Source organism: Oreochromis niloticus, linkage group LG15, assembly GCF_001858045.2.
Source record: "Oreochromis niloticus isolate F11D_XX linkage group LG15, O_niloticus_UMD_NMBU, whole genome shotgun sequence".
In the NCBI taxonomy this organism is placed as follows: Eukaryota; Metazoa; Chordata; class Actinopteri; order Cichliformes; family Cichlidae; genus Oreochromis; species Oreochromis niloticus.
Window position 1 is genome coordinate 27030694 of NC_031980.2, and position 25262 is coordinate 27055955.

The 25262-nt window shown below is 40.6% G+C and overlaps 1 protein-coding gene across 6 annotated transcripts; it reads right to left on the reverse strand.

Annotated features, from left to right (window-relative positions):
• Positions 1–281: 281 nt before the first annotated feature.
• On the reverse strand, positions 282–24461 carry slc5a6a (solute carrier family 5 member 6a). Of its 6 annotated transcripts, none has more exons than XM_025899009.1 (18): positions 24294–24461; positions 14147–14244; positions 12497–12739; positions 12181–12402; positions 11469–11534; positions 9827–9878; positions 9659–9726; positions 9260–9414; positions 8805–8945; positions 8569–8698; positions 8385–8473; positions 6693–6805; positions 5625–5692; positions 5356–5442; positions 5077–5246; positions 4785–4888; positions 4369–4490; positions 282–4283 (listed from the first exon to the last, which is right to left on the reverse strand). In XM_025899009.1, exons 3-18 carry the CDS (start codon positions 12620–12622, stop codon positions 4083–4085), a joined length of 1914 nt encoding a protein of 637 aa, XP_025754794.1. In that variant the 5' UTR covers positions 12623–12739; positions 14147–14244; positions 24294–24461; the 3' UTR covers positions 282–4082. The 6 variants fall into 6 exon arrangements, with proteins under 6 accessions (XP_025754794.1, XP_005460300.1, XP_005460299.1 ...); XM_005460243.4 differs by having other exon boundaries at positions 14143–14244; XM_005460242.4 differs by lacking the exon at positions 24294–24461 and adding an exon at positions 23508–23662.
• Positions 24462–25262: the final 801 nt, after the last annotated feature.

The window sequence follows — 25262 nt, forward strand, 5'->3', positions numbered from 1 at the left end:
CAGTACTCTTGCTGCAGCATTTTGGATTAGTTGAAGGCTTTTCAGGGAGTTTTTAGGACTTCCTGATAATAACGAATTACAGTAGTCCAGCCTGGAAGTAATAAATGATACTTGATGATACATTAACAAAAAACAAAACACAGGTAAGCTGAAGACACAAATCCTTCCATTTCAACAGGTGTGTTAATGACTAGAGAAAGAAGATGAGAGGTTTCTTATTAGCGGCACTAAAAGAGACAGTAAGTTAATTTTCACAGCAATGAAGTGGACAGACAACCATGAACAGTCTTTAATTTATCATTATCATTTTTAATGCAATCTCAGTTCAATCAGAAATCTAATAATGATACATCCCAACAACAGTGAATCATGACAACAGGTTAAAAAGAAAAAAGAAAAAAAAAAAGTCAGTTAAGCATCACACTCCTGCTGCCAACAGCAGCCATCGATCAAATTCACTTCTGCAAAACGCAGGCTTTGGTCCACTCCTGGACAGATGTTTGAGTACAGACTACAAAATGGAAGAATCCTGGCAAGTTCATGAAGAATACATCGAGTTGCAAAAAAACAAAACTTTATCACAAATGAAGGCACAGTCAAAGCAGAGGAGTTCTGTGGGCTCCAGTGCTTTTGGAGGTTCTCTCTTTTTTGGAATACACAAGAGGAAGAATTCTTGTTGATGGGGAAACAAATGCAATAAATATTGTTCCAAACAATATTTATTGTTTCAGGAAATTACTAAGTGCCATTGCTGTTTCACTGGAAAAAGGCCACTGATCAGAACGCACATCAACATTTTCAGCTTTAAACTCAATCTCCAGAACTACAAACGCTACCTCCAACCTGCTTCACATGGCCTGATGGCTGCAGGCTCACACTTCAAGTAGCAGAACTACTGACTTCTTGTGCTTTATTAGACGTGTTAGTATTTATTGTAATCATAGTGCTGCACCCTGTCCAGGCCTAGAAATGACACATTTAACAGCATTAACATTAATAATACAGCAACACTTGAACTGCGATCTGTCACATCATAAAGGGCGTTTATTACTCCAGGCACACACTTCAAGTAATTTCAGGTATGAAGGAGGATTTGATACTACGCAATCATAAAGAAACCGCACGTCCTCAAGTAGTTCTACAATTATAGGAACCATTAAAAAAGTTTTAAATTATTGCGAATCTGGCAGAATTTGGGAAGCAGTGCATGGAAACACATGCAGACACACACACATCAACAACAAACAGCCTGACAAACATAATTTGTTCCCATAAAACAAACCAACATGTATTTTACGTCCCACTTCTGCCAAACATTCACAAAAAACTTTTTATGGTTCTTGCATATAGAATTCCACATTTCACATCAAGAAATGTGGATAGGCTTTGTGTGAAATTACAAAAATATACAAACATGACCTCAAATACATGTTCTATTGGTAAAAAAAAACAAAACAAATCATCAGAAAGAATGAATTCATATTCTATATGCTTTGGATAAATCGAGGTATTCAAGTGTCGGGATGATGGTACAAACATGGTGGTTCTGTAAACGGACAGCTGCTTACTAGGGGCCAGTGTTCCATCAAACAGGAGTTACAGTGGTCTTGAGTCTCTAACCTTTGTCTAATCATTTGTTGGACTAACTACTCCAGGACTTCGTAAGGCAACTAGGACATCCAAGTCTTCATTCTGGACTACTGAAATGGGATGTGGGTAAACACTGTAGACATGCTTCAAGTGAGTTCTCTGGAAACATGTCAGACTACTTTGGCCGAGCAAACATGGCAAATAAATGGACTTGTGTCCATTTGGAAGAGCACAGACGGTACTGACTGAGAATCACTGAACACGCAAAGACATCTGACACCAGGACATGACTTCAAACACTTAAATGATGATGGCCAAGAATTCTGGGATTCCAAAAAGTTTCAACGATGATGAAAATATTCAACTATACACAATATTACTCATGTTAATCACACACTGTCAGCTACAGTAACCTGAATTTAAAAGAACGGGCACTTAAAAGAAGCTCGACACAAAGTTCTAAGCAGCGACTCCATCAGTTTTAAATACATCACATTACTCTCTTGTGGTCCATGATGACTTTGGAGCAGTGCTGCCATCAGATGGGGGCAGAGGTGAATCTATAAGCAACTAGTTGCTTATAGAACTATAGACCGTTCTCACACAGTTCCTGTAATGGACTACATTGAGCTACTTGTGCTTAAACATGCAAAGCTCATGGAAACACAGCTAACAGGAGTTCGGCTAAAACATTCGCTCAGTGAGGCACTTTAGCAGGACTCCAACACATCTTGACAGATAAATGTTGAATCTGATGCCAGCAACATATTTTTAGAAAGTGGGGAAAGGAGGCTGTTGTCAGCTGAATTGACTGGACCGGACTCAGCTGTGTTTCAAAATGAAATATTTTCCCACCTGGACTTTCCAGAGAGCTGTGCTGCTGGTATACATTCAGAATACGGTTGTGCATCATCTCACTGAAATAAGCAAGGCTTTCTTAGAAACAGACCTTATCTGGATGACGTCACGTCTTGCTTCAAAACGCGTGTGTTGTTGAGCATTAATGGTGCTCAGATGTGATGACCCCTCACACCATCACGGATGATGGCCTTTGGATTGTGTTCACTGACACATTCCCAAACACAACTGTGATTTTCCAATCATACTAATATTTACCCTCAGTAATTATGAGGTGGTCACCACAGTGGTTAGCAAGAAGTTCCATGGTGTGACTCCACCATCGGCCCAGAACCTTTCTGTGTGGAGTTTGCATGCTCTCTATGGGCACCCCGGCTTCCTCCAACATTCCAATGACATGCAGTTCAAAATTGTTAATAGGTATTAATGGTTGTCTGTCATTTTTTGTTAGCCCTGCAACAAACTGACAACATGTCCAGGGTGTACTCTGCCTCTAGCTCTATGGCAACTAGGAGAGGATCCAGTCCATCCACAGTAAGTGGAGAAAATGGATGGATAACTGTGGTGTTCTGCTAGAAGTGTGCGTGTGTGTGTGTTTTTCTTCACACATCACACAAGCTTTCCAGTCTTTTGTCAGTTGGTTGCTGGCATCAAATTCAAAACATTTAAATTTTTACATTTAAAGTCTTCTCTGGACAAGTTTAAAGTCCTTATTAAAACCGTGAGAAAAAACTGAACTACTGTCTATATTTATCAGCTTCTCTTCAAGCAGCTCATCAGAAAAGGATGCTGGGAGTGTTTGTGCAGTTTTGTGTATCTGACGGAGCAGAGCACAACGACTACTTACTAGTGCATTTACTGCCTGAGATTTTAAACTGGAACATAAAAGTAGTGCTAAATGTGTCAAGGTTATGGATGATATTGCGCTCTTTTAAATACGCTGAGCAGGTTATATTGTTCCAGTTTAGGAACACTGGAGTAAAGTTAGGGATTCACTGAGCTCCATCCAATTTCACTGCAAGCTGGAGACTCCCTCTCTGCCCTCATCGGAGGGCGCAGCTCTGCTTTAATGGACTTGTATTTAGACATCTACATTAGCAGCTAGAAGACGAATATTCAAACCGAGGTCCTGTTAAGACACTACAATATCATAGAAGCACAAACCTGTCATGCCCTCCGTTAAAGCTCAGTCTGTTTTACTTTTATATTATTTTCTCTTGTACATATTCTAGAATTTGTGCTTCCCACATCTCTATAAAAATAACTCATTTTATATTCAGTATCTGTTAACTAGCTGATTCTCTGTTTTTTGTCGAGCACAAACATGAAAGCCGCCCAGTCTGTTACTTGACTGAACATGTGGGGACATGTCTAAAAAGCCTGTTACAAATGGAGAATAACCGGTACAGTTCTGCTGACGCTTGTGCTTCCAAAGCTCAGTTCCAGCCTGGCAGAAGCTCATTTCAAGTTGTTTAAGAAAAATAATTGTGAGTAGCAACACTCAAATTTAGTGCCACAAAATCATTACAGATTTTTTTTTTTAATCTGTTGCACTTCTCACCAAGAGAGAAAGACTGCACAGAGTAGCAGTTGGTCTGAAAGTGTATTTGTGCATTAAAGAAGAAAAAAGAGGATCACAAGGCTGTCTCCTGAACTGTGTGAGCCGTCAGCCGGCACGAGGGCCGAGCCCTCGAATCCTCTGAGTCTTCCTCCTCCGTCTGTGCTCTGTCGCTCTCCATCTCCTTCTCCTCTGTGACGGTGTCTTCTTTGGAATAAGCTTCTCCGTTGCGGTCTTTTTGGGCCATTTGATAAGGCTGTGTCTTGATTTGTGTGGGCTGGCCAACAAGGATAAAAACACTATTGAAAGCACAAATACTGAAAGACAAACAAAAGTGGAAACAAGTGGAAATATGAGTTTACCTTCTGAGCCAGAGGAGTGATACAGCAAAGCTTTTCTCTGTAGCGGTCGGGCAGAAAAAAGAGCAGCGTGCCCAGGACGGGGTACACTGTGCCCGGGGTCAGCTCCTTCTCCTTCATAGGCCCTAGTATGATGACAGTAACAAAGAGATATGAGCAGAAGAGGCTGACTGGACCTTATCAGAAGAGTAAATCACACAGTTTCTGTAACCCATGAAGCATATGGATGCTACAGGTTCTTATAGTGTACACATTAGCTGTATGACCAGAATGCTAACATGGCCAAGTTATATTGGCCAAGTTAGCCAGGGAATCAAGGTGTAGGCACTGGATTAGTGGAAAAGAGGAAAGAAACAATAAGGTTATATAACAGACTATGTAAACCATTTGTGACACAGACTACAGCTACATGTGTATACCTGTTAGCAGGCTAACTATCAGTCCCACCACCACCACAGTGGCTGAGTTGTGAGCGCTATACCACATGTAGGACAATGAGTAGAGTGCCTCCACACCAGTCGACCTGAGAGAGGGAATATAAAAAAAAACAAAAAAAACAGTTTAAATGACCTTCCTCTTGCTGGCCCTACTGTCCATGCTGACTGATATTTGTAACATCAAACTTTGGTAATCTGTACAATCAATCAGCACTCAACACTACTACTACTAAACCATATTTAAAGAGGTTTATCTTGAGATGAAATGTGTTACCCTGGCTTGGCTGTGGTGGTCATGACAGTGGTAGTTATGTTATCAAACAATGGCAGAGCAGTGGCGTTGAGTGCAGGTGCTGGCGTGGGAACAGACATGCGCATCACAAAGCTCCCGATGCCGATCCAGAAAGCCATGACAAGGCCCGATACCAACCCAACCACTGCGCCCTGACAGGAGGACAGAAGCAATGTCAATTTATGTGTGACCACAACAATAACAACAAAAGCCGTTTCAAATACTGAATTATTAGTAGCCCCAAGTTGAAACAGGACTCACAGTGGGGTTTGCCCAGGGGAAGAACATTCCCAAACAGAAGAGTCCCAACAGGGGTCCGCCCACCATGCCAAAGATACTGAAGGCTGCCTGAGGACACACATGAAAAACTAATTAAAAAAAAAATTAAGTAAGTTAAGTTAATAACTGTCTGTATGAATATAAAGTCTTTTTTTAAAACCAGTGCCATGATTACCACCATGCACTTTCCAAAACTTTTCAATTCACTTAAATGTAATGAAGCATTTTCAAACTTTTTGATGAACAGTTACCTGCAGCATAGATCCCATTATAGAAGCAATGTAGGCCATAGCCAGACACACCAGACCATAACCCAGGGCTGTGGAGCAGATGAAAAAAAAACCAAAAAACCAAAACAAAACAAATAAAACAACACACAGTGGTTACACCTCCAACTTCAAGTATGTAGAACCACAAATAAAAAGCATGGACTGTATGGCATTTTTACTCTGGCACGCGCACACACGCACACGCACACACACACACACACACACACTTATGTGAGTTGCTAGATCAGACTTCAGATTGCTGCAGACTGAGTCTGTTGTCCAATATGATTTTATTGTTTGATTCTCTCTAGAACACAGTTCTGGCTATCTGCACAGCAGCTTCGTCTAGAACAGGGAGGGACTTGATACTCGTTTTAGACAGTGAATGAGGGCTTATACCAAACACTAGTTAAGAATAAATAAGGATTTCTTGACCTAGTTACCGTACTCTAAAAACAGGGAGTAGAATACACCCACATTAAGATAATAAAACAACAGCAGTACACTCAAGTAAAATTAAAACATCTACTACTAATACCAGAATAAAAGCATATGGGTCAGAAGGTAGTGGGGGGTGGGACCTGATGTGTCCATTGGAGTGTGAATGTTAGATAAAAGCACTCAAATGAACGAGGCTTGCAGCAGAGTAGAAAAGGGCTATATTCACTCGAATCCATTAAGCATGTAAGTAAAATGTGAATTATTCTTTACCCCAAACAAAAACACAATCCCACAGTCAGACAACACATAACCGGTCACAGCAGATGGTCACCTCTCCCTGAGCCTGGTTCTGCCAGAGGTTTCTTCCTGTTGAAAGGGAGTTTTTCCTTCCCACTGTCGCCAAAGTGCTTGCTCATAGGGGGTCATTTAATTGTTGGATTTTTCTCTATTGTAGGGTCTACCTTACAATATAAAGCGCCTTGAGGCAACTGTTGTTGTTATTTGGCGCAATATAAATAAAACTGATTTGAATTGAATAGTATTTGAACTCCAACATAACTGCATGTTTACAGCAAAGAGGAGAAAACAAAACTCCACCACTTGTCTCACCGAGTCCTTTGGACAGCAGCGTGGCCTTGCCTTCAGTCATATTTGGAAAATGAGGTTTAATCAGGTCCTCCATAGTTACTGTTGCTAAGGAATTGAAGGCTGACGAAATTGTGCTAGAAGAAGAAAACAAACAAACAGGTTTAAGTGAAAGTTAAGGGTGGTTCAAACACATCTGCACTGCACAAGCCTCCAGGAACCAGAAAGCCATCATCTCATACAGCTGACTTTTACAGTGAGATCTATTCAAGCGAGAGTCGCTGATACTCATTTTTATTTGGCTGCACATCAAAGAAAAGCTGATAGCTATGCATGTAAAAGTGTTAACATGGACTCAATATGTTTTTATATACTACATTTTATTGTTTAATAACCAACTGAAAAGGGTAATGACATGCCTTATGATTGTGTGCTACAAGTACACTAAGGACAAAACACACACACACACACACACACACACACACACACACACACACACACTATGAATAACAGCTGCTTGACGTTTTGATAAAGCAGCGTAGCCTCTGCCAGCCTGACTTGTTATTGCCAAAACTCGTAATTAAAAAAAAAAAGTACTGGGTTCAATCCAAGGGTTATAAATAACATGAATAAGTTAAAAAAAACCCAAAAAAACCCCACCATTTGTAGTTCTGCCTGGGTGGTAGGGTAGTAACCAGCTATAAAAGCTGATACATGAAGGATTGTGACCAAGTGTTCAGCAGTCATTTACTTTTAAGGTTGCAGAACACTTTTTAAAAAACACAATTTAAGACTTAAAAAAATAAATACATTTATACCATTTCCGCAGCATGCCACAAAATCTAGCTATGTATGCAGTGTCATCAGTGCCACGAATTAATCCACGAATCCAAGAAACATGGCCTGTATTTAAAGTGCTCTGGAAAACTTCCAGGAAACAACTGGTATTAATGACACCAGTTCAATTAATAACATAGTGAACTGCAGTCAATATACCATTGTACATTATATATAATTAACCTCAAGGATCACGCTATTCTAGTAGTTTAGCCAACCATAATTTCCACAGACTCATGATTTTGCTATAGATGTTAGCAAGTAAGTTTAGGTTAGCCAGCTTGCTGTACTTTAGCTATCCTGCACCCATCTGGTAATGGTGAATCTGGATTTTTGTGAGTAAAGTCTTATGAACACAGCCAAAAAGGCTACCAGATTAGTTTGAATAAACATCTGGTAAACACCAGGGACAGATAGCTGAAATTCTGATTTAATCCCAGAAACCAAACAACCTCTCCATGAATCAAATGTCCTGTCAATATTTTCCTATTTCTGTTAGCTTAATTGCTAAAGTGAATACAATGTGGTCTAAGGAGCTTGGAAAGAAAAGCGTCTGGACTTCTTTGAGTTGCTTGAAGACGTTTCACCTCTCATCCGAGAAGCTTCTTCAGTTCTAAGGGTCAATTGGTGCGTCTTCAAGCAACTCAAAGAAGTCCAGACGCTTTTCTTTCCAAGCTCCTTAGACTACGATGACCTGGATGACTGAGAACCTTCACAGACTGAATACAATGTGGATTCACACAGTGTGCGATGTGCTTTGCAACCTATGATTTTTAACACTAAGAGATAATAGATGCCAATATCTTAAATCAGTCATAACACAGAGTCTGTAAGGGTGTGTTAATCCCGACCATCAGTCCTGGTTCTTGGGTTATTCACCTGAGCGCTCCACTGAAGAGACAGGCCACAAACAGCCCCGGAAGCCCAGGTAGATCTCTGAACACATCCATCACAAAGTACAGCACCATCTAAAAAAGGAAAAAGAAAAAAAAGAAACTAAACATTAGAATTAAAACAATAATAATATTCTATTGATACTTTTAAAGATGAAATAAGAGCTCACCTGATCATTAGTCGTGACGTAGCCCTTATCCAGAGGGCTGTCTTCTCCATAACGAGCAAACATGACCAGACCCATCAGACATCCTAAACACAGGACAACCTGCTGGCATGGAAAGACTACGTAGCAGGACCTGGAAAGGCATGATGGGTAACGGACAGATGGTTATCAATAGGGTTTGGCGGTTTTTAAACAGAAGGTGTGAGCAAAGCTTTTTCTGACAACTTCATGTTACTCACATGACAGCTTCTTTCTCTGTGCGGGAACTGAGGTATCTCTGGACCTGAGCTTGGTTCACACCGTACAGAGCCAACATCAGAAAGACCCCCCCAACACCTAGTGTCCAGAAGGTGTGGCGCTCCAGAGGGTTGGGGTTCAGGCTACAAAGGCAGAGAGTGAAAGAGCTCCTTTGCAAGAAGTAGTTCCAAAATATGTAAAGGCAGTATTTTTGGCAGATCGGTGAACCTCTGAGAAACTCTGCCTCTCTAAGAAGCTCTTTTTATACCCGATCATGTGACTGTTGACTCCAGCTCATTCTTTTTTGTCTTTCTATGTTCTGCTGTAAATAAAATATGGATTTGTGACATTTGCAAATCACTGAATTTCATTTTTACCTCCTGTTTTCTACCCGATGTAATTAAGTGAACCAGAAGTCCTTTAATTTAGTTGCATTTCAAATATGCAAACTACTTACTCTAGTCCAGAAATACGGCTACCGTTGATGGCTTTCCTCCAGACTTCTGCTATTCCTCCTGCCTGACTAGTCCCCACCACGATGACTGCCAGTTGGCCTGCAAACATGACCACCGTCTGGAACACGTCGGTCCACATCACTGCTTTCAGCCCCCCCTGGGAGACAGGAACAGTAGCAGATTAACATCGGACCATAATGTTCATCATTACAAGTAATCTCATCTGAACTTCCTAAGTTTGCCTAAGCTTTTTTTCCAGTGTTTCCCACTCCCTTGGTTAGTAAGGATTTGTTCTTATGAAATATATAAGCTGCAGCTGGAGAAACAATCTTTTAAAAAACTTGTTTTGTCGAAATGACAAACTGATAAATGTATCTTAAGATTGGTGAATTTAGACTTACCAAAGCAGTATACAGAGTGCACACCAATCCCATAGCCAGCACTGCCCCCCATAGGTCAAATCCTGTCACTGCATTTGAACAGAATGAAAACATTGAACACTGCAACAGGTTGTCAAACCTTCTAGGTGTGACCTAACATGAAAAATGAAGTAATGACCCATGCATTACCTGCATTAAGAGCCAGTGCTGGAGCATATAAGACTACCCCCATATAAATGACCTGCAGAGGAAGAAACAGACAATATAGAAGAGTAAGGTTCCCAGAAACAGAACACAGTTCAGAGGTCATATTTTGGAGTTAGCTGACTCATAACACATTCATAAAGCTCTTTTAAAATACACTGTACAGGGCAGGTTTATCAGCCTGGGTTATCTTTTAGAAGAGAAACGATATGGTCTTATACTCTAAAGGTCTGTACATGTTCTGAAGAAAACGCAAAGAAAACTAAGCTTCATGTGTTCTGTTCTTATGTGTTCTGTTTATTTGGAAAAATTGTTGGAAAAAAAAGGTTTGGAAAAGTAAAGAATCTAAGGTGTTGCAATGAGCCAGTCAAAGTCCAGATCTCAACCTGATTGAAATGCTGTGGTGGGACTTTTAACAGACCTGTGCATAAATGAATGCCTGCAAAACTCAATGAACTGATGATTCAATGTGTAAAGAAAAAAGAAAAGAAAAATCCTTCACAATGGGAGCGACTGAAAGTCATAATGAAACAAGTATGTGTGTGTGTCACATATAAAATGTAGCATATAAAGTTTTAAAATATGTCACATGTGACCTCTGACCTCTCCTTCAAGTGATAAAAATGCTTTATAGAGCTTCTGTTTCTGCCATGGTTTGAACTGACAACATATAGGGATGATATTTGGCGTTTCAAATGTCATGTTACTTTGGACTTTCTTTTTTTGGGGGGGTCAAACTTTCATAAAATGTTTTAACTTTAAATCTGAGCTTAAAATTCTGCTGCCTTTGTTTGGTAACATTTAATAATATCTGCCCTTCTTTCAGGCTGACCCCAAAATGTGTTAAATCTATAAAGAAAGTGTCAAAAGAGAATGAGCTGCACAGAAATATACTGTAGTATAATATTATGTCATAACCTTAAGTCATTCATGCCCAGTTATTCACAAATCAATATCTATTATTAAGCTCCCTAGAGAGTGAGCTGCCTCGGTGGAAGTTTGAACTCTTGGAGTGGTTCTTGTTTATTTTGGTCCCGTTTTCATTTATTGTTTTACTAACGAATACCATTATCAGAGATCTATTCTTGAATTTTGTTAGATTTTATTATACAGAGTTAGGAAAACAATGTTTTACGTGAAGCCTGACGCTGCTGTACACAGAGACTAATGATTGTCTCACAGTACAGCGAGCACTGGTGTCACAACCAGAACAGCTTTACTCTAACGCATCCCCAGACTAAACTAACTCACCATGGGTCTGTTGGGTTTTTGGGATTTTTTATTTCCTTATTAATTGTTGGCACAAGCTACCAGTGTTAAATAGCACATAAAGTTTAACTGTGAAGCCCAGTGTTAACTGATTGTGCTGTGTGATCCAGTCCAGTGGGTGGGTAAAGATTTTGCATTGTATCTGGAAATTCTCATGATGATATGACTAAAAACAGCTCAAAGCAATAAGACTGATTTAAAGACAACTGTAATACCTGTTTACTAGTTACTGTAGATATATAAATGTAGAATAATATGCAATATATGATCTGTTTCAGATGATTTAAGCTTTCACTGGGTATCTATTGCACATTAAAACATCACTTATTCAAAAGGATTCACAAATAAACAAAGATACCATCTGAAAGATGAAGGTCGCAGTCCCACATATGCGAACAGTCTTGTTAAATCGCAGTTCCAGATACTGTAGAAGAAAGAATGTAAAAGAAAACAAAAAAAAAAAGACCAAAATCAAAAATCTAACCACATATCATCTCAGAGACAGCCTGTAATATGCATTCAGCACAGTAGATGTTTACTGAGGATCAGAAATGGTTGTTTAAGTTCTGATCTTCGACTTAGACATCAGTCATTTGTCCAGGTAATTTGTAGTGAAGCACCAGAAGCCTCAATAGAGGAACAGTGAGTGGAGTTTAGATAAAGAGAGATGTAGATTCTGGAGGCGAGGACATTTGTTTCTCTGATGTGAATGTGTCAGGGGTAACACAGATAAGACAGATAAGAATGTTAAGCTCTGAGATCATACTTGAGAAAGGCAAAAATAGAAAAAAAAAAGTGTGCTGAGAGAGTGCAAAACTGAAAAATACAGAGAAAAAAAAAGAAGATTACAATTAATAATCATTTTAGAAAATGGAGATCAAGTCAGGTCAAACTACAAGTACCTGATGGTTGTTCATTGTCTTGTTTATGGTGTGTGTGAGAGATAAGGGATTAACCCAAGGAAACTTACGACAATGACAAAGCAAAAACAAGACAACACAAACAGAAAGGCCTGATACACGTGTCTCTAATCATGAAACGAGAGCCGTGTTAACTGTTCTTGTGAATACCTCGTAAGCACTGGACAGTCGCAGTCTGTAGAAGACTGGTATGAATACATGAGCTGGAATGAGAAGACCCAGGAAATAGGAGCATCCCAGGAACCAGTACTCTGTCCCAAATGTGTACACCTCAGATGGAGCACCCAGGATGGCCACAGCTGACTGAAACGTGGCCAGCAGGGAGAGGGACACAGGCAAGCAGCTCATCGAGCGGTCAGCCATCAGGAACTCCTGTGGCAAACAGCACAGGCGTCACAAATCTTTATTAGCATTCAAAAAGGAAAACTGATTTGCACTCTTTCAATATAAAAAAAAAAATGTCTACCTGTGTTGTGCGTTGGCGCCCCCCAGAGAAGGCATAAAAGAGGCCAATGCCAGCTGAGGCCACCAGCAGCAAGGCAAAAATGACATAGTCCACCGTGGTGAAGTGCATCTGCACCACCTCCCCCATGATGAGGACAGACGTGGAGGGGCTGGGAGAGTGAAGGCTTTTGGAAACACAGCCTCTGAGAGGCTGCGATTACAATGTCAGAGAGAACACCTCACCCATAGGGAGACCTGCTGAGAGCTGGAGAAAACAAGAGGAAGTAGGAAAAGTTATTTATCCAACTTGAAAATCTGGAGGAAGCATGGGCAGCAGCTCAGAAATATACTGAGGCAGCAGAGGCATCGGGATGTTGTATGCAAAAATAACAAATCTGAAGGGACAGTTTTTGTCAGTTTGGTAACAAAGAGCTGGGGTTTGAACAGAAACAGGAGTGCGTGGTTTTTAAAAATTTAGCAAAAACTGTGTGTACAGATGTTTTGCTTTGGTGCGACTAACAAATCCTAAAATAAGACTCCAGCATTACTGCCAGCTCTAACACCATGCTGATACATAGAGATGATGCACCCTATAATTACCATTCAAATTTCCAGATGCTCTGCTGTCTGTTGTTTTTACATTTTTATTTATTTATTTATTTATTTATTTTTTTTTTTACACACAAACTTTTTGGAGAATCAGGTCTGGAAAGTTTCCATATGACACAGTTCAGGTTAGTCATTTAATAACTAGTTGCTCTTGCTAGTGGAAGGATACTCTGTCTCATCTAGTGAATAATACTTAGTCCACTGAGTCCGTACACTCTCCCTCACCCAAAGTTGTTATTAGCTTTGTGGAATTTAAAGGATTGAAATTCATTAACATTTTCTCAGTTTTCTTTGAATCATAATCTTCTGCACAGAAGCCTGAGTAGGGCCGGCTTTGAGCCTGCTGGAATTTCTTATTTCTCCTCACACATCTCTCTGACACTTTTCCAGAAACATTTTAACCTCTCTGTCGATGGTGTGCATCAACCATAAGTAAAAAAGACTGATGTAAGACCATGCTCACTGGCAACAGACTAGTTAATCACAAGTTATTCACCAATGAACATACAGTACCTCAATATGCTCCTTTATGACACTAAGAAATAGCAAAATTTACAAAATGCACCTAATAGTTTATTCCACAGGAGCAGAAATGTGTGACTGAGCCCATCATAAACTCAAACAGTGAGATGTTTACAGAGGTCAGGACAGAGGCCCATTTCCCCATAAATCCATTTGCATCAACAGTTATCATCTCCTGGTGCCCACTAAGAACTGCAAGTTTTAGGCAATTGTGCTTTGGTTTAACTTTTCAGATCTGGAAGTTATATAGCTATATTTTTATACCATATATGGTGCAAATAAATGTCTGATATATACTCATTATGACAGTTTAACTTGCTGAGAGTTACATATGACACGGGTGGTTTCTATTCGTCTGCTAAGATTTTAGTATCTGTGCATTGTGATGTAACTGTTTCTGTGTCAGTCTAATAAATGAACTGTTTGCAAGACAAACATGTAATAAGAATTGCATTAAGTACTCTAAAGTATCAAAAAAAACCCCCCACAAAACAAAGACCACAAACAAAATTATGGGAAAAGAAGAAATGACTGTACCTACTGAGACTGAGCTGCTGCAGGCTGACAGACACTCAACACCCTCACTTAAGATTTACTGGAGGAAGTATCCTGCCTGGTCACAGCGGCCAAACACAAGAACTGTGAAGACAGAAGAGAAACTCTGTACGTTTTTAAAAAAGCAGCCATCCTGTGAAGCAAGTAAGACAAATGATCTAGCACAATATTATTACAAAGGATTCAATATATAAGGATTAATTTAACCAAATAAAATCCAACATGGTATTATGCTTTAACAAAACACACAACCCTGTTCCCTGTACTTTGTTTAATGCTGAAAAATGATTCTCCCATTGTTCCTCCCCCTGCATTTTCACTCCATGCAGCGCTCAACTGAAAATATTTCTCCCTCTCCTCTACATATTAAACCATTTTTTCTTTCTTGCTGTTGCTTTCTCACAGCGTGTTGAGCTGCACTATCCCACACTTCTTATGACAAGAAAAAGCTGAAGGGCAGCTGATTGCAAAGAGGTCAGGTTAAGAACACAGAGCAAAGAGCGAGACTTTGTCAGTCTCAATTACTTAGTTTAACCATGAGGTCCTGCTGTGTGGAAACACCAGTTTTTGTTTGTTTCTAATGTGTCACCCAATAGCTGATCAAAGGTTAACTGTCTGATCAGATAGTAAAGAATGTGTGAGAGCAACTTACTAAAATAAAAAAGAAAAGAAGCAAAAGCGGTGCTTTAGGAAACTGCCAACATTGTTGACACCGACTGCTTTTCAAGGATTATGAGATTTCCACCTGGAATGTCACTGTCTGCCTTTACACAAATACCACTTCCACATGGACACCTGCTCAGCTGCTCTTCAGAAAGCTACTTGATACATCTTCATATGTTGGCAGCAGTAAATGGCACCTGAAGTGCAAACGTTTCAAATGACAAGTAGTGAAAGATCTAGACGGGGCTACTGAGTTTTTCATGGCTGGAGCGCTTGTTTGTTCCCATTCTAGCAACTTTTAAAAGACAAGCTCAGGAAGGACTAGCATGAGTCACACTAGATGTGTGACAATGTCTTTAAAGGTCAAGTAAAGGTCAAGTCAAGTCAAATCAAGTGGCTTTATAGTCATTCCAACCATGTGCAGTGGTACAGTACACAGTGAAAAGAAACAACATTCCTCCAAGACCGTGGTGTTACATATGACATATAACAGAAAATCAACTGCAGGATCTAGGACTGAGCAGCTCCCTCTGCAGCTGGATCCTTAACTTCCTGTCTGACAGACGCCAAGTGGTCAGACTGGGCAGCACCACCTCATCCCCCATCACACTGAACACTGGTGCTCCACAGGGGTGTGTACTGAGCCCTCTCCTGTACTCACTCTACACCTACGACTGCACGGCCACTAGAAACTCCAACATCATTGCGAAGTTTGCGGACGACACTACAGTGGTGGGTCTTATCACCAACGGTGATGAGACGGCCTACAGGGAGGAGGTCAGCGCCCTGACCCACTGGTGTCAAGACAACCATCTCACCCTCAACGTCGCAAAGACAAAGGAGTTGATAGTGGACTTCCGGAGGTGCAGAGGAGTACACACCCCCATCACCATCAACGGCGCCGCTGTGGAGAGAGTGAGCAGCTTCCGCTTCCTTGGTGTACATCTGGCTGAGGAGCTTACGTGGTCAGTACACATAGACAAAACAGTGAAGAAGGCGCAGCAGCGCCTCTTCTTTCTCAGGAGACTGAAAAGATTCGGCATGAGCCCCCGCATCCTCAGGACCTTCTATCGCTGTGCCATTGAGAGCATCCTCACTGGATGCATCACCACCTGGTACGGCAACAGCACCGCCTACAACCGCAAAGCTCTCCAGAGAGTAGTGCGGTGTGCTGAACGGATAATTGGAGGTGAGCTTCCCTCCCTCCAAGACATCTACAGGAAGCGGTGCCTGAGGAAAGCGGGGAGGATCATCAAGGACTCCAGTCACCCCAGCCACAAACTGTTCAGACTACTTCCATCAGGAAGGAGGTTCTGCAGCATCCGGTCCCGTACCAGCAGACTGAGAGACAGCTTTTTCCACCAGGCCATCAGACTGCTGAACACGTCATAGACACCTCACCTTCACTACTGGAACTTCAACATTATGCACTCCATACTGTACATTAATGCCACTGTTTTGCACATACCAACCTCTGTATATTTTATACATCTTATTTTATTGTTTACTTTATTTCATTTGTAAAACATGTATACACACACACACACACACACACACACACGTAGAAAAACATATTTAGTACACACGTTCAGTAATGTATATACCTTTATATATTGTACATATATTTATTACTTTTTAGATTAGCCATTTTTATATTTTGCTTGTTTTACGTTATTGTATTTTTGCACAACTCTGTTGCTTGTGAAGCTCGCACACAAGAATTTCACTCACATGTACTGTACCAGTGTACCTGCACATGTGACGTGACAATAAAAGTGATTTGATTTGATTTGATTTATAAAGTGCATTGTGCAAAAATTGCAAACAAAACAAAACAAAGACAGTGCAGACACATCAGTGCAATAGAAATGTGCAAAAGACTGAGCATTGTGCAGAAAGCAACTTGGTGTATGAAGGTGTGTGTGTGTATCAGACAAGTATCAGATAAGTGCTTGAGGTAGTGACGTGTATGAAGGTGTGTGTGTGTGTCAGTCCAGTCACTGACACACACACGGTGTGCACTGACAAGCCTGTCTGTGTAATATTCTCAGCTGGTTTGATCAAACACTGGCCAATAAAACATGTTCTTAAATCCCACTTATATCCCAATGGTTCATTATGTCTAATATACACAGCTGTGACAGGTTGGGAACAGAAGGAGCTGCCAGTGTAGCTGGTTTCATTTAAAAGGCCTCATAACCCAGAGCAGAGTTACAGCGCTGCTGTTTAATGACACAACACAAAATGGGTCACTTTTATATCAGTGTTGCCCACATGCAGGCCACCCAAGAATATTTTTTATTTTTATTCCTTCATCTGCTCAGGACAGTAACATGATTAGCTCACTATTGCGCTCTTGTTTTAAAGTAGCTTGTAAACAGCTATCTTTGTTCTTCTACCGTTTCCCTATAGGAAGGCTGGACAGGTTTCTATTGTGCTTGTTATTCCATTGTCTCCAATCTCTCACACTGCAGTCAAACTCCAACTCTACCATCTGGCACAACAGCTGGTGATGACAGCCCTTGCTCTGCTCTGGAGATCTGCTGCAAGCTTGAGGGCAACTCTGAGCAAATGAAGAACTGATAAAGCTATACTGTTCCTCAGCAATCTGCACAGCAAGAAAGACAGCTGCAGTCAAAGATGGCAGAGTTTGAGTCTGACTAGGAGATGGGGAATTTACTAGAGCGGGAACAAAATATTGCTGCGTTATTTATCATTACAAAGTGTGACTGTGCCTAAATTTGTGCATGTGTGGTTATGCACACACACAAAATCTTATTCTGTGGGAAACGCTGTATCTAAATCCAGATTCACAGGTGCTTTCGCTGATGCAATCCAGCTCAGTCCAAGAAAGAAAAGTAGTAAACCTTGCCTTTCATCAGTATGTACAGTGAGCTTTGGGTCTGCAGCCTCAAAGATGTCACATTTCGAAAACTGAAGTGACTGCTTCATAGTTGAACATCCACTAAGCCCTAAGAGCCAAAATATCAGCCTTCAGTCTGCTCTAAATGAACCATTTGGGATCTTCTTTTTTTCACTCTTGGAACTGCATGATATCACAGAGAGCAAATATTGCTTATATGCTCATCTCAGCTGCACAGCTCTTCTGATTGCAAGAGGCAAAGCGAGGGCAACAACCTTGTTGATGGCTTGTTTAAATCAGTGAATGAGGGGTTTCAAGAAGGCTCAGTATAACGAGGATCATTTTGAACTGGAATCATGCAAAGCTACTCACCAAAGGTACAAGTATAAAAACAGAGCAGAATAACTCACGACAGGAATAAAGATCTGTCGTAACAGTTCATCATGGTTTGCAAATTCAAATGCCCACCAAGCAGTTAGTAGATGCAGTTTTAAAAGGTTTTAAGACATAATCGTTTTTTTAACCACTTAACTTTTTGTTAAGTAGTGATTCTACTGACACAGCAGAAACAATATTTTATATGAATCAATGATTTAAAAAAAAAAAGAAATCTGAAGGAAATCAGTCACATTGTGCCAGGTCTGCTTGGTCTCTCATGACTCTGGTTTATTATTTAATGGAGCGCATGTGACTGGTTGAATTTTCCTGCCCAGGCTGATTGGGGCTGTTTTTTTTCTCCATTAATTATTTTAATTGTTTACAATTTAAAACACTGCATTTTAAATTGGAAAAGAATCCATAGCTACAAGCCCATGTGAAAGGAATGTGTTAAAGATAATTATGTCACATGAGCAGGGGCTATCTAACTGTCTTACATCAGAGTACCCGAGTCCACATGAAATGACCTTTTAAGCACAGATTTACTGCTTGCTATCAACTGAGCTTACAATGTGCAAAATACCAGGCTTTTCCCATACATGATCCAATCCAGTTTTATTTTGCATGACAAAGCATAACACAATAATACCTAACAGCAAAACACTAAAACAATAAAAACAAAAACTACAAAGTAGTAACACTGTGCTGTCATTCTGAGTTAGAAGCCAAAGAGTGAAAATGAGTTTTAAGAGTGAGGCACTCCAACATGGGCAGGAAGATGATTACAAAGTTTAAAGGCTACACCTGAAAAAGCCTGGTCAGCCTGGTTTTTTAAAATCAAGCTTTTGGGAATTACCAGGAGCTGCTTGTCTATGGACCTCTGCAACCTCAAGGGGATGTACGGAGTCAACAGCTCAGAAATGCAAGTTGTAACTGAGCCTTTAAAAGTTTTAAAATCAGACGAAATCTTAAAATGGACCCTAAAACAAATGAAGAGCCAGTGGCGGGAGGCCAGGATGTGGGAAATGACTGAGGAATGTGAGTGAAGCATTGGTATGGCCCATGCAAAGTGCATTACAATGGTTCAAGCAAGTTGTGGTAAAAGCATGAATAAGATATTCAAAAACTTTAAAAGATAAGACATATTTGATCTTGAATAAAAGCCCTGAATGATAAAAAAACAGCTTCAAGAACAGTTAATCTGCTGATTTAGTTTAAAAATCACATTTCAGTTTGACAAACAATAACCAAGGTTAGTTACTCCGGGGTTGTTAGTCAGCCACAGTGGGCCCAAGTCCAAGAGAGGAGCAGCACAGCTATCACTAGGTCTGAATACAATGAGCTGGGTGGCTGTAGGCACTGAACTGAGCATCATTTCTTTTAATAGACATGAATTTGAGACTCATCCGTGTAAAATTGGTAGGCAAGGCCATGTAAGCAAACAAAAAAAAACAAACAACAACAAAAAAAAGACAAAAATCAGAGGGAGAAGACGAAGAGAAAAGCTGATTGGGCCAAGACTCGAACCCTGTGGGACTCCTAAAGGGAGATGAGGCTAAGGACAATGCAGAGTCACCAAAGTAAACCAGGAAGGAATCTCTGTGATAAACACCAGCTGAACCACTGCAAAGCCTAAATTACACAGTAATGTGCAAAGTTTAAAGCCACCCCTCAGGTCTTTATATTAGGCTCTTCTTTGAATGTTGGCTGTCTTTTGTTCTGTACATTGTCAAGATGATCCCACACAGCTTCAATTCAATTTTCAGTCTGAGCTCTGAAGAGAAGCATTTCTCCAGTCCTTAAGTCATGTCTTTAGGATATGACTATCAGATGCTGTGGATAGTTTTTCTAGGCCTGGTGCTACTTTTATCCTCAGTTCTCTCTCCATTTTTTGGGGGGGGTGGGGGGGGGGGGGGTTGGGCTGAGATTACCAAAATTTGGACTAATAGTTTTTCAGAAATCGTCTTATTGGTCCAAGACTACTTTATGCCCTGTTATGCCTGTTATCTGTGGAATTTTTCAACCAAAGAAATTGGAATAAATTATGTCTTTTTGTAGCACATTGCTAATAAAAAGCCTAAAGATACTATTTAAAATTGGTTCTTTGCCAATGCTGGTTCATTCTTTGAGTGGTCTGAAAATGATTGAAAAAGCAGCCAATGTCCAAAGAAAAAGCTCGAAAGACCCACAGAAAGGCCGAAGAACTAGTGCCCACACCAGTGCATTAAAAAAAAGTAAAAATACAAGGAGATCTAGATCCTTGGAAGTAAAACATAAAGAAATGAGGGCTGGTTCAAGAGTTTTGCACAGTACTGTACTTTTCCTGTCCGTGAGTTCACTAGAAATTGATGACTACACTTACGTCACTCAAACAGTGAGCACAAGTTCTGTGTGGACAACCATGTGCATGTCCATCTGCTATTATGCTGTGTGGGCCTCAGAGTGTTCACTTTATGTGGCCTCGGACACTTGACAGCAACCCCACATGCTACTCCAGTCTGAATAGTGTACAGTTAATGGCTTGCTCAATAGGAAGGAAGTCTCATGGCAAGAAATTTACTTCTGCACCAGTTGGCTAATGCCCATTTCACCTACTTACTTCAAAATGGGAAAATTCCTTTATATCTCAGTGGTCCAGGCGCAAACCGCGTGGTGATCACTGTCACCAATTTGTGCTAGTCAATATCCCCTGTGCCCACTCATGATGATCACTCATCAGTCTCTCTCTCCACTATCAACACAATTAATCTGGGTATATGTGAAGCACTGATTATTAAAAATTTAGCCATGCTCTGTGTGCCTGTGCGTTTTCAGTGGTGGCTGTGCCATCTTACACAAAACACCACAAGGAGGTCATGGAGGTCGTGGTTGCCTGGCAACAATGGGACAATGATTGTACATTACGTGAGGTAGTCTAAGCAGAGCTGGTGGCATCATCCTTGTGTAGTGTGTGAATTGTAGAGAAAAAAAAGGAAACCTGCTTTTTGGTGGTGCGAGGGAGGGTGAGCCTGGGAAGGTTTGCATCTGTACAGGAGCAACGCCTAAATGGGGCCGATGCTTTGTACAATCCTTTTAAAAGCAACCCACGCGCTTTCATTCTCCTCATCAGACAATCAGAGCTCAACACAAACACTCCACTTAAAGCAACTTAGGTCTCACAGGATATTAACAATAGGGACTACAGGGGCAAATGGGAAGAATACTACCAATGTCCTATTATCCTTTGTAGTGTAATAGAAAAATCCGACTGATTGTGCATCCAACAGATTTTTTTTTTTTAAAGATTTGATTTCAGGCAATTCCAAGGTCAGCCTGACCAAACTCAGTGCAACTTGTCCTTTCCAAGTGACATTCTAAATTTATACTTATCTGGACAGTGAGGACCACTTCAGAGAAGAGAAAACACTGATTTCGATTTCCTGACATGTTCCAAGACCTCTGCCCTCTTAAATGAAATGCTGGAGGTGATGAAACCAGCATCAAGACACCAGCATACAAAAGATCAACATTTATTAAATCAGACACAGGACGAAAAGGATGAACTGGGGAGCAGAAATGGGTTGCAAAGTGGCCTGATTTGGGTATGATAGATTTAATCATCAGATTGCTGGGGTTTTCTCTGTAGTATTATTGGGTTTTTACCTTACAATATAAAGTACCTTGAGGCAACTGTTGTTGTGATTTGACGCAATATAAATAAATTTGAAATTGAAAATTCAGTGAACGCAAAAGGAGCAACTCGAGGTTAAGTATGTTGCCCAAATGGCCATCCAAATTACCATTGGTGTTAGTGATCAAACCTAGTTTCAGTGTGTCACTTGATATAGAAGTCAGTTGTAAAAGTGGCATAAAGGTCACAGGATTCCTCAAGTTCATAAGAAAAATTACTCGTGGATAAAAATGGCTTGTTCTGGTAAATATATTTAACTTCTCTTTTGTCTACTGGACCATGAGTTCTATGAGGTTATGACAATAAGAAATTAGGTAATCCAAAACTACTGTATATACTGACCATTAAAAAAAATGCATCACTTTCAGAGACACTGTACATGTTCAAGCTCCACGTTTACACACAGGCACAGCTGGTCTACTGTCATCATCTCTGGAATTTGTGCAGCCACAGTCTCCAACTGAGTTTGTATCTCAGTGACCCTAAAAGCCCAATAATGTGAGTAATCATTAAACCTTGAGCAACAGCCTGATCTGTTCTGTAAAAGAATCACCATGAGCACAGATATCAAGGTGGGGGGGGCGGAGGAGGACTGGAGACAGGGGATTTTTTTTTTTATAAGCAACAAAGATAAAGTGCATGCTGACATGCGGAGTATAAAGCAATCACCAGTGATTGTTTTACACCCCAGCCCTGATATCACTACTTAAATAGCTTTGTTATGAAAATGCAAGTGTTGTTGTTGTAGTGACAGATGACAGTGTGTTATTCTTTAGCGATAACTGCTAAAGTAACGCCAGAGGTGTCCGAACACTGGCTTGCAGAGTATGGTGTAGTTTCTCACTGGCAGCAGACCAGATAAGCTGAGAAAACCAGACACTTAGATTGGGCGGCACTTTAAATGTGACAGCAAAAGGAGAATTTCTTTAAATAAATACGCTACAAATGAACTTTACTTATACAGCGTCAAATCACAACAGTTGTCTCAAGGCGCTGTATTTTATAAGGTACACACCCATTATCCTAGACCCTACAAAAATGCAGAGTTATCAAATTCCAGTTCAGGGATCTCTTGTAATGTAATATTTTATGATTTTGTAGTTGACTTGTAAAAATGTTACTGGAGTAATAAAATTGTGATAAAAGACAGGCTCCGTTAACACAATTATTCGCCGTACTTATCTCTGAGTACCTGAGAGCAGAGTGGAGCAACAGTTTTCAGAATACGTAAATACTGACGTGAACGTCACAGGGTAATTACGCCACCGTAAGTAGTACATTAAGTGGAATAGTTGGTTGCTGTACTGTTATGCTAAGTGTAAAACATAAAAACACACGTAAAGCCTTCCACTTAATGCTGCTCCCAGCAGAGTAAGGAACATTAACGTGGAAACACCAACACTGACACATTAGCAGGCTACATACTCCCCATGCGCTCATTCATTCCAGCTGCCTGCCACACAGCTAGCCAAATCGGCTCACCTTTGCTACGTAGCTGCAGTTCTGTTTTCAGGATAGCTATAAGAGACATTACCTAACCCTAAAGAAGAAGAACGGGCACACGAAGCCAGGTAAATATTGATCAGTGCGCCCACATGGTCTTGTTTCCCAGTCACCCTGACCTAAACTTCACATTGGTACCGCGTGCACCAACGTGAAACTAATCTGATAGCCGGCTCTATCAGAGCCCTCGATGACAGCTAAACAAGCGAATACCAGTCCCCCTTGATAATATTTTCCTCTTGAGTGAATTTATTAGCTCAGCATGCTTACCTGTAGACCAGTCTGCTGTAATTGCGACACATCACTGGGTTGAAGCCACTTCATGAGTAGGACCTCCCATTCTCCTTGACACTAGATGCCTTCACGTGCTCCCCGTAAACTAAAATTAAACCTTCACCGCCATATATTTCATTGGGTTTAAATTACTACCGGGTATCTACTAAATATGTTACTCAAGTAGTTTCATAAAACTGAAATCATGTTTTAAATCATGTCAACTTTGTACTTAACGGTACTTAAATACATTCCAGCTATTTTGTTGACGCTGCTCTTATAAAGATCTTTGGCAGTGGCAACTTTATTTAAACCACTGAGACACAAGCCAAAGGATTCTCTAATAATGTGAAGAATAAATCTGAACGCTAATAAATGGTTTGCCATAATTTGAAACGACTTCAAATACGTTCACAGCCCATTCTTTCCATTTTCCAAATCCAACAAAACCAGTCTTTCTAAAATCTGTGAAGGGAATAGATTGCTCTGGTGCTCTAGAAATATTTAAATATTAGACTATGTTGATTTGCGAGCTCCAGTTTTCCACTGGGAATGAATTGAGGCAACAGAAAATGGGAGCACTGTAACTGTTGCAATCATTTCGGGCATGATGACGATGTTTGTCGTGATGCCAGTGAGCAGCCGCAACAGTACTGGGGAAGCGGAACACGTCATCATCGCTGGTAATTGATCACCATGGCAATGGCAGCTGATTGATTTTGCCGACTCATTGACATATCCCTCGTTCACCCCGCAGAGCACACGCACACGGTTGTATCCTACCTGTCCTTTTCCATATCCAGAGCTAGTATGAAGACATTTTCTCAGTATTCATGCCCCCGATGACACACGCTCGCTCCGAGTTCAGACAATGCATTATTGACATTCATCAAAACGGACCCCACGCCATCCTTCACTGCTCCCAGTGCGCATTGGAAAATACGCAGCTGCACACATCTCTCTCCCCCTCCTCCAGCTGGTGACTCATGCGCCTCACTGAATTAACGGTGGCACTACAGAGGAGGGATGATACTGTAGAAAGTCAGGGCACATAACATCAACTGACTGCTTTAATCCCTTAGCTTCAAACACACAGGGACAAAAAGATAAACTTAGCACAAAATGTAAAAGCAAGGAAATTTGTGTTTGGTACATTATGTTTTTAGCCTGTTTATTTTCCCTTAAATGGTGCCCCACATGTAAGGGAAAACATATTTATTTTTCTGTTTACATTATACATGCTTCCCTTAGGCAGCATCATTAGAAGACATAGCATAAATTTTCACTGCTATGCAGATGACACGCAGCTCTATCTATCCATGAAGCCAGGTAACACACACCAATTAGTTAAACTGCAGGAATGTCTTAAAGACATAAAGACCTGGATGGCCGCTAACTTTCTGCTTCTTAATTCAGATAAAACTGAGGTTATTGTACTCGGCCCTGAAAATCTTAGAAATATGGTATCTAAGCAGATTCTTACTCTGGATGGCATTACCTTGGCCTCCAGTAATGCTGTGAGGAACCTTGGAGTCATTTTTGACCAGGACATGTCCTTCAATGCACATATTAAACAAATATGTAAGACTGCTTTCTTCCATTTGCGCAACATCTCTAAAATTAGAAATATCCTGTCTCAGAGTGACGCTGAAAAACTAGTTCATGCATTTATTACTGCCAGGCTGGACTACTGTAATTCTTTATTATCAGGATGTCCTAAAAACTCGCTGAAAAGCCTTCAGCTAATCCAAA